The 14,355-nt window shown below is 35.9% G+C and overlaps 3 protein-coding genes across 5 annotated transcripts in view; 2 read left to right on the top strand and 1 right to left on the bottom strand.

Moving 5' to 3' along the window:
* The window catches only part of LOC134647233 (negative elongation factor D), a 387,727-nt gene that overhangs the window by 334,017 nt on the left and 39,355 nt on the right, over nt 1–14,355 (top strand). The gene's annotated exons all lie outside the window — the stretch shown is intronic.
* On the bottom strand, nt 1,390–4,075 carry LOC134663275 (FUN14 domain-containing protein 1). 2 transcript variants are annotated; one of them, XM_063519688.1, is made up of 4 exons: nt 3,902–4,075; nt 3,565–3,760; nt 2,307–2,403; nt 1,798–1,939 (listed from the first exon to the last, which is right to left on the bottom strand). In XM_063519688.1, exons 1-3 carry the CDS (start codon nt 4,042–4,044, stop codon nt 2,323–2,325), a joined length of 420 nt encoding a protein of 139 aa, XP_063375758.1. In that variant the 5' UTR covers nt 4,045–4,075; the 3' UTR covers nt 1,798–1,939; nt 2,307–2,322. The 2 variants fall into 2 exon arrangements, with proteins under 2 accessions (XP_063375757.1, XP_063375758.1); XM_063519687.1 differs by lacking the exon at nt 2,307–2,403 and having other exon boundaries at nt 1,390–1,939.
* On the top strand, nt 5,144–13,491 carry LOC134647224 (leucine--tRNA ligase, mitochondrial). Its single transcript, XM_063501461.1, has 6 exons — nt 5,144–5,273; nt 5,351–5,800; nt 5,877–7,224; nt 7,379–7,623; nt 7,744–7,980; nt 13,227–13,491. The coding sequence occupies exons 1-6, from the start codon at nt 5,175–5,177 to the stop codon at nt 13,464–13,466; spliced, it is 2,619 nt and encodes an 872-aa protein (XP_063357531.1). The 5' UTR covers nt 5,144–5,174; the 3' UTR covers nt 13,467–13,491.

The following is a 14,355-nucleotide window of genomic DNA, read 5'->3' as shown; positions in this document are numbered from 1 at the left end:
TGTGTCCCCCCCCCCCTGTAACTTCTAAAATAAGAGAATGATAAAACAAAAAAAAATATATGATGTACATTACCATGTAAACTTCCACCGAAAATTGGTTTGAACGAGATCTAGCAAGTAGTTTTTTTTTAATACGTCATAAATCGCCTAAATACGGAACCCTTCATGGGCGAGTCCGACTCGCACTTGGCCGCTTTTTACTTTGTAAGTTGATTTTCACCCTTCTATTTAAAAGTCGGATTGATTTGATATTTGTTACTTTAGTTTAGGTACAGTACCCATTAAAGAATTCCGCTATACACTGTCTATCTAGTTCTATCATCCGATCAGGGTGCTTAGCCAACATGCCAAACGTTAACGCTCCGTAGAGTTGCGTATAGTCTCTCTCTATCACTCTTACATATTAGTGCGATAGAGAGACAGAGATAGCGTTGTCGTAGCGCAAACGATTGGCATGTTGGCTACGCACCCAAGGTGCCTAGTCAAGATGACAATTTTTGTTTTCATTTTAATAATAAATAAATTAAAACAAAAACGGAACGCTATCTCTGTCACTCTATCGCACTAATATGTAAGAGTGATAGAGACAGAAAGCGCTTCGTTGCTGGAGCGTAAGCGAATGGCATGTTGGCTAGGCCCCCAGAACAGTTAAATTTACCTAATAATTTAGTTATTAAATTAAAAACAAAAATTGGCATATTGGCTAGGCACCTTGAGTGCGTAGCCAACATGCCAATGGTCTGCGCTATGACAACGAAACGCTATCTCTGTCTCTCTATCGCACTAATATGTAAGAGTGATAGACACAGAAACCGCTTCGTTGTCGGAGCGCAAGCGATTGGCATCTTGGCTAGGCCCCTAGACCAGCTAAATTGAACCTAATGATTTGGTTATTAAATTAGAAATAATACGGTTACTGAAACTATGCGACAGTCAATTTGTAAGATTTTATTCCATAAAATAGGTATAAATTAGACAAGAGACTAAGTACTATATTACATCTACCTAACTATACGTAATTAGTACCTATACGGTACCCAGACTTCATTTTTATTCGTGGAATATTATTTCGAATAAAAATCATGATTATATTTATTTAAGAATAAGTTATTCTCATTCAATTTTTTCTCATACGAATTATTCCCGATCAAAATTATTTGAATATTTTTGACGGGAATAAAATCGAGATGATTTTATTCCTACGAGTTCTTATTCAAATAATGATTTTATTCTAGAATGCCCAACACTGGTGACAGGCACGAAAATTTGGGTTTCATAACCATAGGTAATTTGTATGGTAAAAAAACGTTTAATTACACATGTTATAGAGTTTATTAATATACTTATATTACAACCATATGAATCATGACTTAGTAAACAACAATATATTATGGTTTCTATATCTACAATAATTTATTGACTCTAGTACTAGATTCAATCTATAAAAACAAGTTTGTTAAAATATCCATACATACTATTTCTACAAAGAAATATCAAGCAAACCATTTATAAATATTACTGATCTTGGGGGAAATGGGCCTAAGCTTGGTCCCCTGCTTACGCTATCGTGCGGCATATGGCGTCAACGAGACGACGAGAGACCAAGACCGCGGTGAGAATAGCACCTACTTCGAGCACCGCAAAGTATCGTAAAAATGGTGTAAGTGCCTGCCCCAGACAGTGCCTACTTAAATCACTAAATATGCAAGTGGAGTGGATTTTCAATACAATATACATTTTTTAAATGTTATCAATTCTATTTGCCACACAGTAACCCTACTGCCATGCCAGCAACAAAAGATGCTAAAAACACATGACTTTCAGTAGCGCGATAACTCCCATCATCTGTAAAGTTGTTGTACCAGCGTTTTGCTTTAATTTCCTTCTTTTTCAACAGTCCTTCTGCTTTATCCAATTTACGATCAACAAAGCGCTCCGCCTGTAACAAAATATTTTATTTTAATAAAAAAGTTTAAATTGCTACATATTTAACCACTTCTCTTTACAAACTGCAGTCACTTGTCACAATTTAAAATAATAAATCATAAAGGATAATATGGTTCCATTCAAATGCTGTTCATGATTTTCTAGTATATTTATAAACTGGAGTAGAGTCTATGAAATAACTACAATAAAAACATTTTTTTTTCTTTGGTCGTCCAGATATTTAGTACTAATTCTGGAGGCATGTTCAAACTTCAGTCAGCATAAGCTGCCACTTTCCATTTATTTCTCTATCTACAACTATCATTATACCTGACTGGTTTTATTTCAAAAGTCAATTATGTATAATTTATTGAACTCACAGACAATATTTGTAATTCAGGATGATGCAATACCAAAAAAAAATCCTCCTGTGAACCCTGCTGAGTAATATGAATTATCTTTGACAAATAATAATACCTGCAACAAAATAAATGATAAATTTCAATTTATTAAACTCTGTGTGAAACAAACCCACAACAAAGAGTACACCTTTTATATGAGCAATATTAATGATTTATAGTTTACTAGCGACCCACCCCGGCTTCGCACGGGTTGACAAATAAAAAAAAACGCATCAAAATCCATTGCAGTTTTAAAGATCTAAGCATACAGACAGACAGACAGACAGCGGGAAGCGACTTTGTTTTATACCTACTATGTAGTGATACCAATAATTAAAAAAAACGTCTTTTACATTTAAAATGAAAACCAGTCAAGCATATGATAGTAAACATACAGTTGAACATTTATGAAAATAGGTGATTTTTTAGATATGTCTAACCATTAATTTTAGCTACAGGATTTTAATAATAACCATGCAAGAAAAATATTGTAGGCATATTGAACCTGCAATACATGCATGATGTAGTAAGCCATAGGTCAGTAGCCATGTATTTCTATGTAAGGTGACGCCGGGGTAAGGTGAGTCATCACACCCTACATTAAAATACAGCCTCACAGAACTAATTGAATAATGTAAAGTAATTTTATTTTCATTCCCAATAAAAACAAGCTGCCGGGGTCCTTCTATCTTTATAAGCTAAGTGATGTGAAGATGGACACAAACACAAGTGCTGTGATATACATGCATCAGCTTCAAGAGCTGCTAGTGTATAAATAAAAATAAATGAATTAACCCTGATGCACAGCCAAGTTCCCTAGGTTTTGTGATTTTTGGAGCATAGAATAATATTCTTTATTCCTCACCAGCAGGTCATATATCCTTCACTACACCAGGATGTTATAATTATTATGTCATCCAAACATGAAATTAGCTCATGACAGAAAACAAGTGTCAGGTCATGAGCTAATTTATTGTTCATCAGATATAAGTGTTCTTTTATAAACGGATATACTTAGAAGTGTGCATCGCAAATATTTACATTACTATAACAAGGTTGATGATTCATCTATGGGTTGATGTCATTGTTTATCTTCATCTCTATCACTCTTTTGAATAATCAAGCCATAGGAATGGAGATGGATGAACATTAAAAAACTATATTCTTAATCTTAGTGACCACCTGAATTTACAAATGCAATTGCGTATCAGACAACAACGAAACAAAATTTACTCACTTTTTCAAACCAATCGGGAGACTTCCCTGTTGTTTCTTTCTCAATTTTGTCACTAATTTTATCAACTTTCTTATTAATTTTGTCCCAGTTTATGTCAATATATCCCTTCTGGCTGGCAATATGTAGCAAAATGACACTTCCACCTAATCCGACTGCAGCAACTTTGCCAATTTTCATGGTGATGAAGCCTGTGATCCTATAATAAACAATAAAGAAAAGTTGTTACATATTTGAACAACTAACCCGTTTCCGCATATTTTAATTTAGAACTATGCATTGAAGATAGAATGTAAAATAAAATGCAAGATACAGTTGTACAACTTATATTTTTACTTACCATCCTGACGCAGTTCCTAAAATTAGCTGTTTAGTTGCAGAAGTCTTTCCAATATCTGCAACTGCTTTTTCAATGAAATTTTTCGCCTCATCTACAATCTTTTTGGCGTCTTCAGCTGCATCTTCGGGTTTAGGTTTGGCCATTGTTTTAGCTTGTATTTACGCTGTTTAATTTTAAGATTTTTAAGTGAAATCTCGGACCATGAGATCAGAAATGAACCATAATGCAAAAAAGTTTACTTCCTGGACAACGACAAGTGTCAAATTATTTTGTTAGTCTTTGGTCAAGTAGTGGAGTCCTATATATATATATAGCTGGTCAACCAAATCTTGTCAGTAAAAAAAGGCGCGAAATTAAAATTTTCTATGGGACGATATCCCTTCGCGCCTACATTTTTCAAATTTGCCGCCTTTTTCTACTGTCAAGATCTGGTTGACCAAGTATATATTATACTACTCTTTGCTACAGATTTGGCGGCAAAATGCATGATATTTAAAGCTATAATAGACGGGCGAACCGTGGTCCGGACCCAGGCCTGTCTGATGGTATAGAATGTGGTCCGCGATACGTCCTTTAAGGACGCAGGTATAACTGAGAGCGAGAAAGAGATATACTGACCGTTCATGGTCGTGTTCCGGTACGCCCGTCTGTTACTGCTGAGCTATGGTTATTTAGGAACTTGGAGGATACAACTAAACGGAGTAGCCATTAACAGGCTTTCCCCTCTGTCGAAATTAGGCGGCCAACGGTCATACACAATGTATGGACTGACGTTTATCTGACATGGCTATTTTTACGTTACGCATACATTTGACGTTCCCCTCCCCCGCAAAAATCGGCAGACTGTTTTGTACAGAAAATTACAGACATGGCGTCTCCGTTTGATTATATCCTCCAAGTTTAGGAAGGTACCTTTGTCGTTTTGACCATTTGACGTTTGCCAAGATCAAATTTTGACAGTATTGTTGTAACTTGTAGTTTGAGGTTGAGTAGTCAAATCGAAAATTTGAATTCGGTCGAATCGAACCTTAAAACCTTTTATTAAATCAGTATTAAATTTCCATTGATATCAAAATGTTATTATGTCCATTCATCGTCAGTGCTAAAAATAACTTACACTGAATTGTCTTAGCGTCCTGACATAACCTAAGTAAACTACATAATACCTACTTATTGTAAAATTAAAATGTTATATGTATTTTATTTATAAACTTTAATACTATTCAACATTACATTAGTCAAACATTAATAAGATCTAAATCCATTCTATAAAATGTTTCTAAACACACTGAAATACAAACCGATGCATAAACTTAAAAAACAGCAAGTTTTTTTCGGGTTGAGATCACTCCACGGCAGCTTAGGACTATGGGTAAGAAAAATGTATACAGATCGTTTCAACTCATAAATTGTTTTTAGAATACAATAACATTGTAGTAATAATTACAGCCACAAGATTTAAACTCTGAAATCAAATTGAAAATTGAAAGACACTGGTCTGAAGAAGTTCAAAAAGAGCAGTCTTTAAGCAGCGGAAAGTTACATTATGTGTTGGCTCAATTCCCATACCCATCAGGCAATTTACACATGGGCCATGTTCGTGTTTACTCCATCTCTGACACTATTGCAAGATATCACAAACTTAATGGAGATAAAGTCATACATCCTATTGGTTGGGACGCCTTTGGACTACCTGCAGAAAATGCTGCCATTGAAAGAAATGTTCAACCTCAGCATTGGACTGCCTCGAATATTGAGTCTATGAAAAAACAGCTCCTTGATTTAGGATTTAATTTTGACTGGGACAGAGAATTGTCTACATGTGATCCAGAATATTACAAATGGACACAGTATATATTTTTGAAATTATTTGAAAATGGTTTAGCATACCAAAGCAAGGTAAGTTCTTCATTAAATAATAATTTTATGAATTTCAAAATAATTAATAACCCAAACATTTTACATTAAATTTCAGGCCAGTGTCAACTGGGATCCTGTGGATCAAACAGTTTTAGCCGATGAGCAGGTGGATGAGCTAGGCTGCTCTTGGCGTTCCGGAGCCAACGTGGAAAAGAAGATTCTCACACAGTGGTTTATCAAAACCACCAAATTTGCTCAGAAGCTTTATGATGGGCTTAGTAGTGAGCAGCTAGAAAATTGGAAAGATATAATCAATTTACAGAAACATTGGATTGGTGAATGCAATGGCACAGTGGTAACATTTAGTATGTTGGTAAATGATAAGTTAAAGTCATTTGATGTTTGGACATCTGATCCTTACAAATTAATTCATGGAGAATTTTTAGTAATAAGTAGGGATAATCTTATAGCCCAAGAATTAAGTAACAATGATAGTCTTTTGAAAGCTATAAATCCAATCACAGGAGCTGAAATACCAGTTTATATAAGTGAAGTTGCTAACTATGCTGAAGGAAGGGATGTCTACTTAGCCTGCCCTTCAGTAGATGAAAGTGACAAAGTTCTAGCAGACAAGATAAGTTTTTGTGTAAAATCCACCTATCCGACAATAAATATTGCAAGTGAGAACCAAAGAGCAATTGACTTGGCTAAATCTAAAAATGTAGGAGGTCATTTAGTGAGTTCAAAACTTAAAGACTGGCTCATATCCAGGCAAAGATACTGGGGAACTCCAATACCCATCGTACACTGCCCTACTTGTGGCCCAGTCCCTGTGCCATATGATCAGCTCCCATTGAAACTACCAACACTTAATTATGCAGACACTAGCAACAAATCATTGGCAGATCTACATGACTGGGTCAACTGTAAATGCCCACAATGTAGTGCAAGCAGTAAGCGCGAAACTGATACTATGGACACATTTGTTGACTCTTCATGGTATTATTATCGATTCCTGGATTCTAAAAATACCAAAGAACCATTCATAAAAGAAAACCTTCAAGGGTGTACACCTGTTCACATTTATATTGGTGGGAAAGAGCATGCAGTGCTGCATTTATATTATGCTCGCTTCATGAGCTACTTTTTGCATTCTCTAGGCTGGACTGTATATGAGGAACCATTCAAAAAACTATTAGTTCAGGGTATGGTAATGGGACAATCTTATAAACTAAAATCATCGGGAAAATATATACCTGCAGAAAATGTAGAAAAGATAAAAAATAAATATGTAGAAAAACATACACTACATCCTGTAGTTATGCAGTGGGAAAAGATGAGCAAATCTAAATACAACGGGGAGAATCCTGAGAGATTGTTGAGTACATACGGCTGTGATACAACGCGCCTACTAATACTAGCAGATGTCCCTCCAGCAACTAGCAGGCACTGGTCTGAAGCTAGTAAGTGTATTCTTCTATATAAATACACTTAAACAGTTAAATTTGAATCTTATTATTTGTAGCTGTAATTTAAATCAAAGCAAGCTATAAATTTTGTGTGTATAATATCTTTAGACCAATTATCAATTTTATAATCCATTTAATGTATTTTCAGCCTTTCCTGGTGTTCTTAATTGGCAGCATAGATTATGGATAACAGTTCGAGATTTTATCAAACATAGGAATGATGCTACATTATATGAGCAGGAGAAGATTACTAGTGAAGAGTTTGAGAAAATTGACTTTAAATTATGGGATTCTAGAAATTATTTTACAGCTAACACTTCATACCATTTCAAGTACACTCACATGCTTAGTGTTGGCATATCGAGGCTGCAAGCCTTAACTAACGCTTTAAGGGTAATTTATTATTTATTTTTTAATGATTTTTGTAATGTTATAAAACAACTCGAGTATTAAGCAATTTTGTATATTAACATTTATTGAACTTTGTGTTTAACATCTTGCGTTTATTTGCAGAACAATGTTCCTCCAGAAGTCATTGCAAAAAGTAAAGAATATGAATTAGCATTGGCAACTCTAATAATAATGCTGTCACCAGTGGCTCCACATTTCTGCTCTGAACTGTGGGCAGGATTTCTTTCAGCACCAAAAAGGATATCTCAATCCACCCCTTTGATTAACTGGCAGGAGAATGTATTGGGACAAACATGGCCTAAGGTTGACAACCACTATAAGCTGTCGCTTTTATGCAAGGTACAACCCTTATTCCAATTGTATTTTTTAGATTAAATGCTTATACTTTAGTATACGTAATGTATTAACTGTATACAAATATTTAAGTAGAACATCACAACTACATAGAGCATAATACGAAGATTTCAAAAGATAGGCCCGTTAATATACCGCCGAGCGAATATGCACACCAACGAAATGTCAGGCGTGGCTCACTCCGTGATTTCGTCGCGTTGCTACAAGTACCTACAAGTACATGATATCCACACTAATTTTGGTGTCTATTAGACATAGTAGTTGCCGCGCACCGCTATGGAACGGATGCCTGCTCGCGCTTGCGCCACCTAGCGGTCATATCTGTCCTAATTGACGCGTTTTGTTAGAGAGTGAATCTTCTGTACCTAGTAGGTACTACTATCTAGTCGAGCGCGAAGCAAACACTGCCGTACCATCCTTTACTGGAACCATTTCGCCGCATTGTCAGGCCCCTATTTGAGAACCTCTGGATAAGACCAGAACGCAGAAATTTTCGTAATCCAGTAAGCTATCTGGGGGCACGGCAGTGCCCCCGCTAAGTCGAGCGCAAAGCAAACACTGCCGTACCATCCTTTACTGGAACCATTTCGCCGCATTTTCAGGCCCCTATTTGAGAACCTCTGGATAAGACCAGAACGCAGAAATTTTCGTCATCCAGTAAGCTATAATCACATACTTAAAATCCAAAATTTCAAGTCTGTAGGTCATTTAGTTCCGAAGTTAAGCGAAAGCAAAGTTTCGCATTTATGACATTCATTCACTCATGATCATCAGAATAGAATTAGTACTTCCCATAAACTCAGAGAGCTGAAATTTGGTACAGAGTTAGGGTTTAATGGCCACATAAAGGGTAAACCTAAAAATATTGCAATATCAGTCACGTTTGAAAGATCTAAGAACTGCATAAGTAAGTTTGTAATCCCATATAAATATATGATATTACAAAGATACTGTTGCAGTTCCTACAAATAGTAGGTAAAGTAAAGGTACACTACGATGTACGATGTGAGTATAAATGAAGATATGTTTAGTTATGATATGTGTATACATAGTATGGGTATGAGTACCCGAAAAGAAGGACTGCCTACAAAAATAGATGAGATCCCATCAAAAACATTACATGTAAAAAGGTGCAAGTCTCGCAACGCTTTTACTACAAAAAAGTTTTGAGATGTAATGTGAAACCAAGTCGGTTATTTTAATCAGTGTCAGCACTGAGTTAATATAAAAGAAATAGACACACAAAGCAGAACAAAAACGTCAAGAAATGTGGATCCCAATCAGGGATGTTGCGAACATCCGCATCCGCATCCGCAACCGCGGAACATCCGCATTATTTTCAACATCCGCATCCGCATAAAATCGATGCGGAGCTTATGCGGATGCGGATGTCGAACAAGTCGGTACAGGAACGTCTTAGCGGCGGCGTAAGTGCTAGGTAATTTCGTCATTACCTCAGATCATAGAAGTAAGGAGATTTATAACGAAGCATAATTTCAACGAGACTCGGTGTCTCCAACTGTGCCCCACCACATCATTGAGGGCGTGGCCAGACAACCAACTCACGCGCTGTGATTGGCCGAACCGCGCGGGGTAAAGGACAAGAGCGGCGACGCTAGAGAGTAGGACAAGTCGATAAATTTACAACAGCTATCGATATTTTGTATTATGTTCTAAACATGACTTTATTGTTTTGGCATTAAACTATTTTAAGTAATAATTGCCATTGACTTAATTTATACACCTTTAAACATTTGACCTTATTTGCGACCTAAGATTTTTAAGGTACGATTAAGGTAAGTACCTATAGTATTATTCGGTCCATAAAGTTCTGTCACAAAGGTTTCTACTGATAGAATGTAATACAAAGCTTTTAATAAAAAAATTGCAATGATTCGAAAGCTTGTTATATGTTTATCAAAACGTACCTAACATAATTGGTATAAAATTTAGTAACGATTTTATTTACTGTTTGTTTATATTGTTTGGATTGTCGTTAGACGCGAACAGTCGCCTGGATTGTGAAAAATTAAACTCCACAAAAAGGAGTAAAAATCAGTGTTAAAGTAATAAAATAGTTACAATTGTATTTTTTAATGAACATAATTTATTATAGCATATTTCGTCACCCGAATCCGAATATTAGGTACATAGAGCTATGAAGAACTGAGAAAGAAAATATGTTAAATTATATTGTAAGTTAGGTATGCACCATTAAATAAGCTTTAAAATCATATACGAATAATAATAAACACTCTATACCTATATTTTTTATCGATAACGCTTAAACCTCAATTATGTACGAGCGCCACTCTAGTTCCTTGCGGAAAGAAGGGAACCGGTTAGCGGTCGTACCAAGAAACAATAATGCCGTTGTGGATATCGTTAGCGGCTTAATGCATTGTGCCGTTGCCTAGCACACTACAAATAGTTTTCCATGCTAAGCCGTCAATGTAGAATGCATATTCAAATTGCCACGCGTTTGTTTGGCAAAATGGTTCGACTCAGTAAAATCATATGTCACTGGATTTATTTGTTAAAATGTGTTGTTTTATTGACTAATACGTAAAAAAAATGTACTCACATGTGGTATGTAACTCCATGATCCCTAAGCACTCCTATTTCTACACGAAACAACGCTACAAACCGGCATTTTACGTAAATTGACGAGCACATTTTTCTACGACAGCTAAATTGCGACTGTCTTACGGCGGAAAGAAAAATGGTCAGCCTGACCATGTTGCGGCGACACGCGCCACGCCTCCGTCAGTTATCTAGTACCTTCTATGATCTGAGGTCATTACCTATAACGAAATCGTCTAGATCCAGAAAAGTCGGCGAAGTTACTGTTTATTAAATATAACGCACCTATATTCTTGCTCAAATACTAAACGTTTCGGTTTTTTTAATAAAAAATTACTAAAAATGTAATATTTGACGTTTTCTAAGTACCTAATCTTGACATCCGCATCCGCATCCGCATCCGCGGATGTGAGCCTTTAAATATCCGCATCCGCATCCGCATCCGCGGATGTCAAAAAATCTGCATCCGCAACATCCCTGATCCCAATGACGTTTCGCACCATTTGCATTGATGATAAAAACGCTTACGTAAATTTTGAGTCAAGATAAATGTTTCGTACAGAAAAGAGCTTAATGTCGTAAGCATTAAGTGTCAAATTTGCAAACATAAGTACCAACACTGTTAAAAAATTTAGTCCGATGACACTAAACGTAACGTATTTACGTCAAACAACGTCAAACGAGAATAATGAACGAATGGAGTCACTTTGGTACACTTTAATATGTATTACTGTACAGGAAAACCAATTGAAGTAATAAATAAAACAAATTTAATTTAATCGGGAGCTCAAATAAAATTAATTCGTGGTTCAAATTCAAACAAATCAAATTTTTAATTCGTAAGTCTTTAAATACTAATTTCCTTGAAATAAATTCTACTTATTAAATAACTGTGTATTTAAGATCTACATTTACTCATAGCGCGGGTGCACGGGGACATTTAGATACTGATTGGATTTTTTTTATAAAGTCTACCTATACTTTATAAAAAAAATCCTGTGGTTGTCACTGTGTTCCGACAGGTTTAGCATTTACAGTTAGTCGATATAAGCCCTTATTGGTGGTGTATATGTCGGAAACAGGGAAATGGGTCGAACACACAAGTGCCGTTTTGCCTTGTTTAAAACTGCATCACCCCTATCTCTTGCTATAATTAAATAGCAGTCCACTTTGCACGTCGCATAGGTTTTCTTGGAAATCTTGAATTTAAACATAATATTATTTCTTATGAATTCCGTATAAAAATATAAAAAAATATTGACCTCACATCGACTCATTCGATTTTTGTTCCTTAACATCCCTTCTTTGGTACTAACAAATTAATTTATTCAAAACCATAAAATTACCACCAGATTACATAAATTATGTAATGCTATCCAAAGAACTAACCGAAAGAAATACATTCCATCCTTTTTCCTTGTTTTATCATTGTTATTTTTACATATTTTAACGGCACATTTCGTAATTGTTGACAACTTCACATTTAAGCGTTTCAAACAAGACTAAACGAAAAAGTAATGCATGATTTGTTTTGACATCACTTTTGTGGGGCCATTTTTGGCGGCTGATTGGGTATCCAGTTCTTTATACTATATCAATGAGTGCCAGAGGGTGTTAAAACCGTATCAATAAGATATCTTTAATTTGTAATACATATAATGACTTGGCAATCGCACATAATGCTTTACTCGTACCATACTCGTAAATATGTGTAATGCTCAAACTGCAATTAGCGCTAGCGTTATGTTCAATTAGAATTATTTTTAATAGGTGACGATGATCCTTTTGTCATTATGCAGCCGTGCGATGGCCAAGTCATTATACGTATTACAAATTAAAGATTCTTATTGATACGGTTTTAACACCCCCTGGCACTGATTAAAATAACCGACTTGGTTTCACATTACATCTCAAAACTTTTTTGTAGTAAAAGCGTTGCGAGACTTGCACCTTTTTACATGTAATGTTTTTGATGGGATTTGTTCTGACGAAATGTGCACAAACCCCATTTGCGCACCAATTTCTGGCCCACTTCGTAGTTCCCGCAAGGGCCCGTCTTTACGAAGTAAATTATAAGAACGAAATAATATGAATTCAACTTGAATAAATCATCATCTTCCTCGCGTTGTCCCGGCATTTTGCCACGGCTCATGGGAGCCTGGGGTCCGCTTGGCAACTAATCCCAGTAATTGGCGTGGGCGTAGTTTTACGAAAGCGACTGCCCTCTGACCTTCCAACCCAGAGGGTAAACTAGGCCCGTATTGGGATTAGTCCGGTTTCCTCACGATGTTTTCCTTCACCGAAAAGCGACTGGTAAATATCAAATGATATTTCGTACATAAGTTCCGAAAAACTCATTGGTACGAGCCGGGGTTCGAACCCGCGACCTCCGGATTGCAAGTCGCACGCTCTTACCGCTGGGCCACCAGCGCTTCAACTTGAATAAATAAACAAGTAAATAATAAAAACTATCAATTCCCACGTTAAGCCAGTTTCTGCCTTGAAATCATTCATCTATTTAAACCAGCTAAAAAAATTGCGCTATTGTGTTAACCAGGATTAGGCAGAGATCAAATTACCGTACAAAATTGAATTACGATTGGAAAGTGCTTGAGTTATTTTATGCCTAGTTTACATGTTTGTTCTAGGTTGATGGTGTTGATAGGTGCGAGTTAAAAATAGCAGCACCAGTACTTGATCGCCTTGGCCAAGAAGAAGCTGTGCAAATGATGCTTGATCAAGCTGACGTTGCCTTTCGCGTCCAAAGAGGAATTATCAAAACTAAATACGAATTGTTCCCCGGAAGTCGTGCTTTTTTGAATCTATTCACAAATCGGAGTGCAAAGAAAAAAGAAAATGATACAGAAAATAAAATTGCTGCAGGCTGAAGTAAAATATACCTATCGTAGTTTATATTGATCTCTATTTTCATTTGAACCGCCATAAGTCAAAGGTAAGTCACGTTTTTTTTACTATTGTGTTTATTGCATGAGACTACAAATACTCCTAAATATGGACCGTAAAATGTGTCTACCTTGGGAGCCTGGGGTCCGCTTGGCAACTAATCCCAAGAATAGGATAGGAGTAGTCACATTGACCTTGATTGTAGTTTGTAGTAGGTAGAGATGGGTCGTGGGTATTTACCCAATTTACCCACCCAGGTAAATACCCATCTACCCGGTATTTACCCGTATCTACCCAAATGGACGGGTAGATTCATTTCTTATTGCACATGTCGAGTTGTGTTAAAGTGGAGATATAAACCGAGTTAATGGTTGTAATTAATGTGTGTCATTTAAAATGAAAAGGTTTAGTGAAACCTGCAGTTGTAACTAAGGATTTTTTAGTACACTTTTGATAAATATTAAAAAAAGACCGTCATAAGAGTATTTTTTTTAGATTTTAGTAAATTATCATACTGATACGTTGATAATACACATTCGAACTTCAGTCGGCGGGGGGTGTGGTTGGGGGGAGGGGGGTAAAAGTGATTTTTTTCATATTTCTTGGAATCTGTCATTAATATCGAAAAGTGTTGTATGTACAAACTAAAGTACACAGAATTTCCTACAAAAAAGGTTATATACATTTTTGTCCTAAAACTGTATTTGACTTATGAGCTTCCCAAATTGTGACACTGCACAATTTTTTTTTTCTTATTATTCATAAGTAGTCTTTATTTTCATCTTTCTAATGTATATTAAAAGCGTTATAAAACATTTCCGGAAGCCAGGGAATGATTTTACACGATATTCATAATTTGACTTATATGTTAAA

Source organism: Cydia amplana, chromosome 4, assembly GCF_948474715.1.
Source record: "Cydia amplana chromosome 4, ilCydAmpl1.1, whole genome shotgun sequence".
Taxonomy (NCBI): domain Eukaryota; kingdom Metazoa; phylum Arthropoda; class Insecta; order Lepidoptera; family Tortricidae; genus Cydia; species Cydia amplana.
The sequence above is the reverse complement of the archived record's forward strand: the minus strand, read 5'-3'. Positions and strand labels throughout refer to the sequence as shown.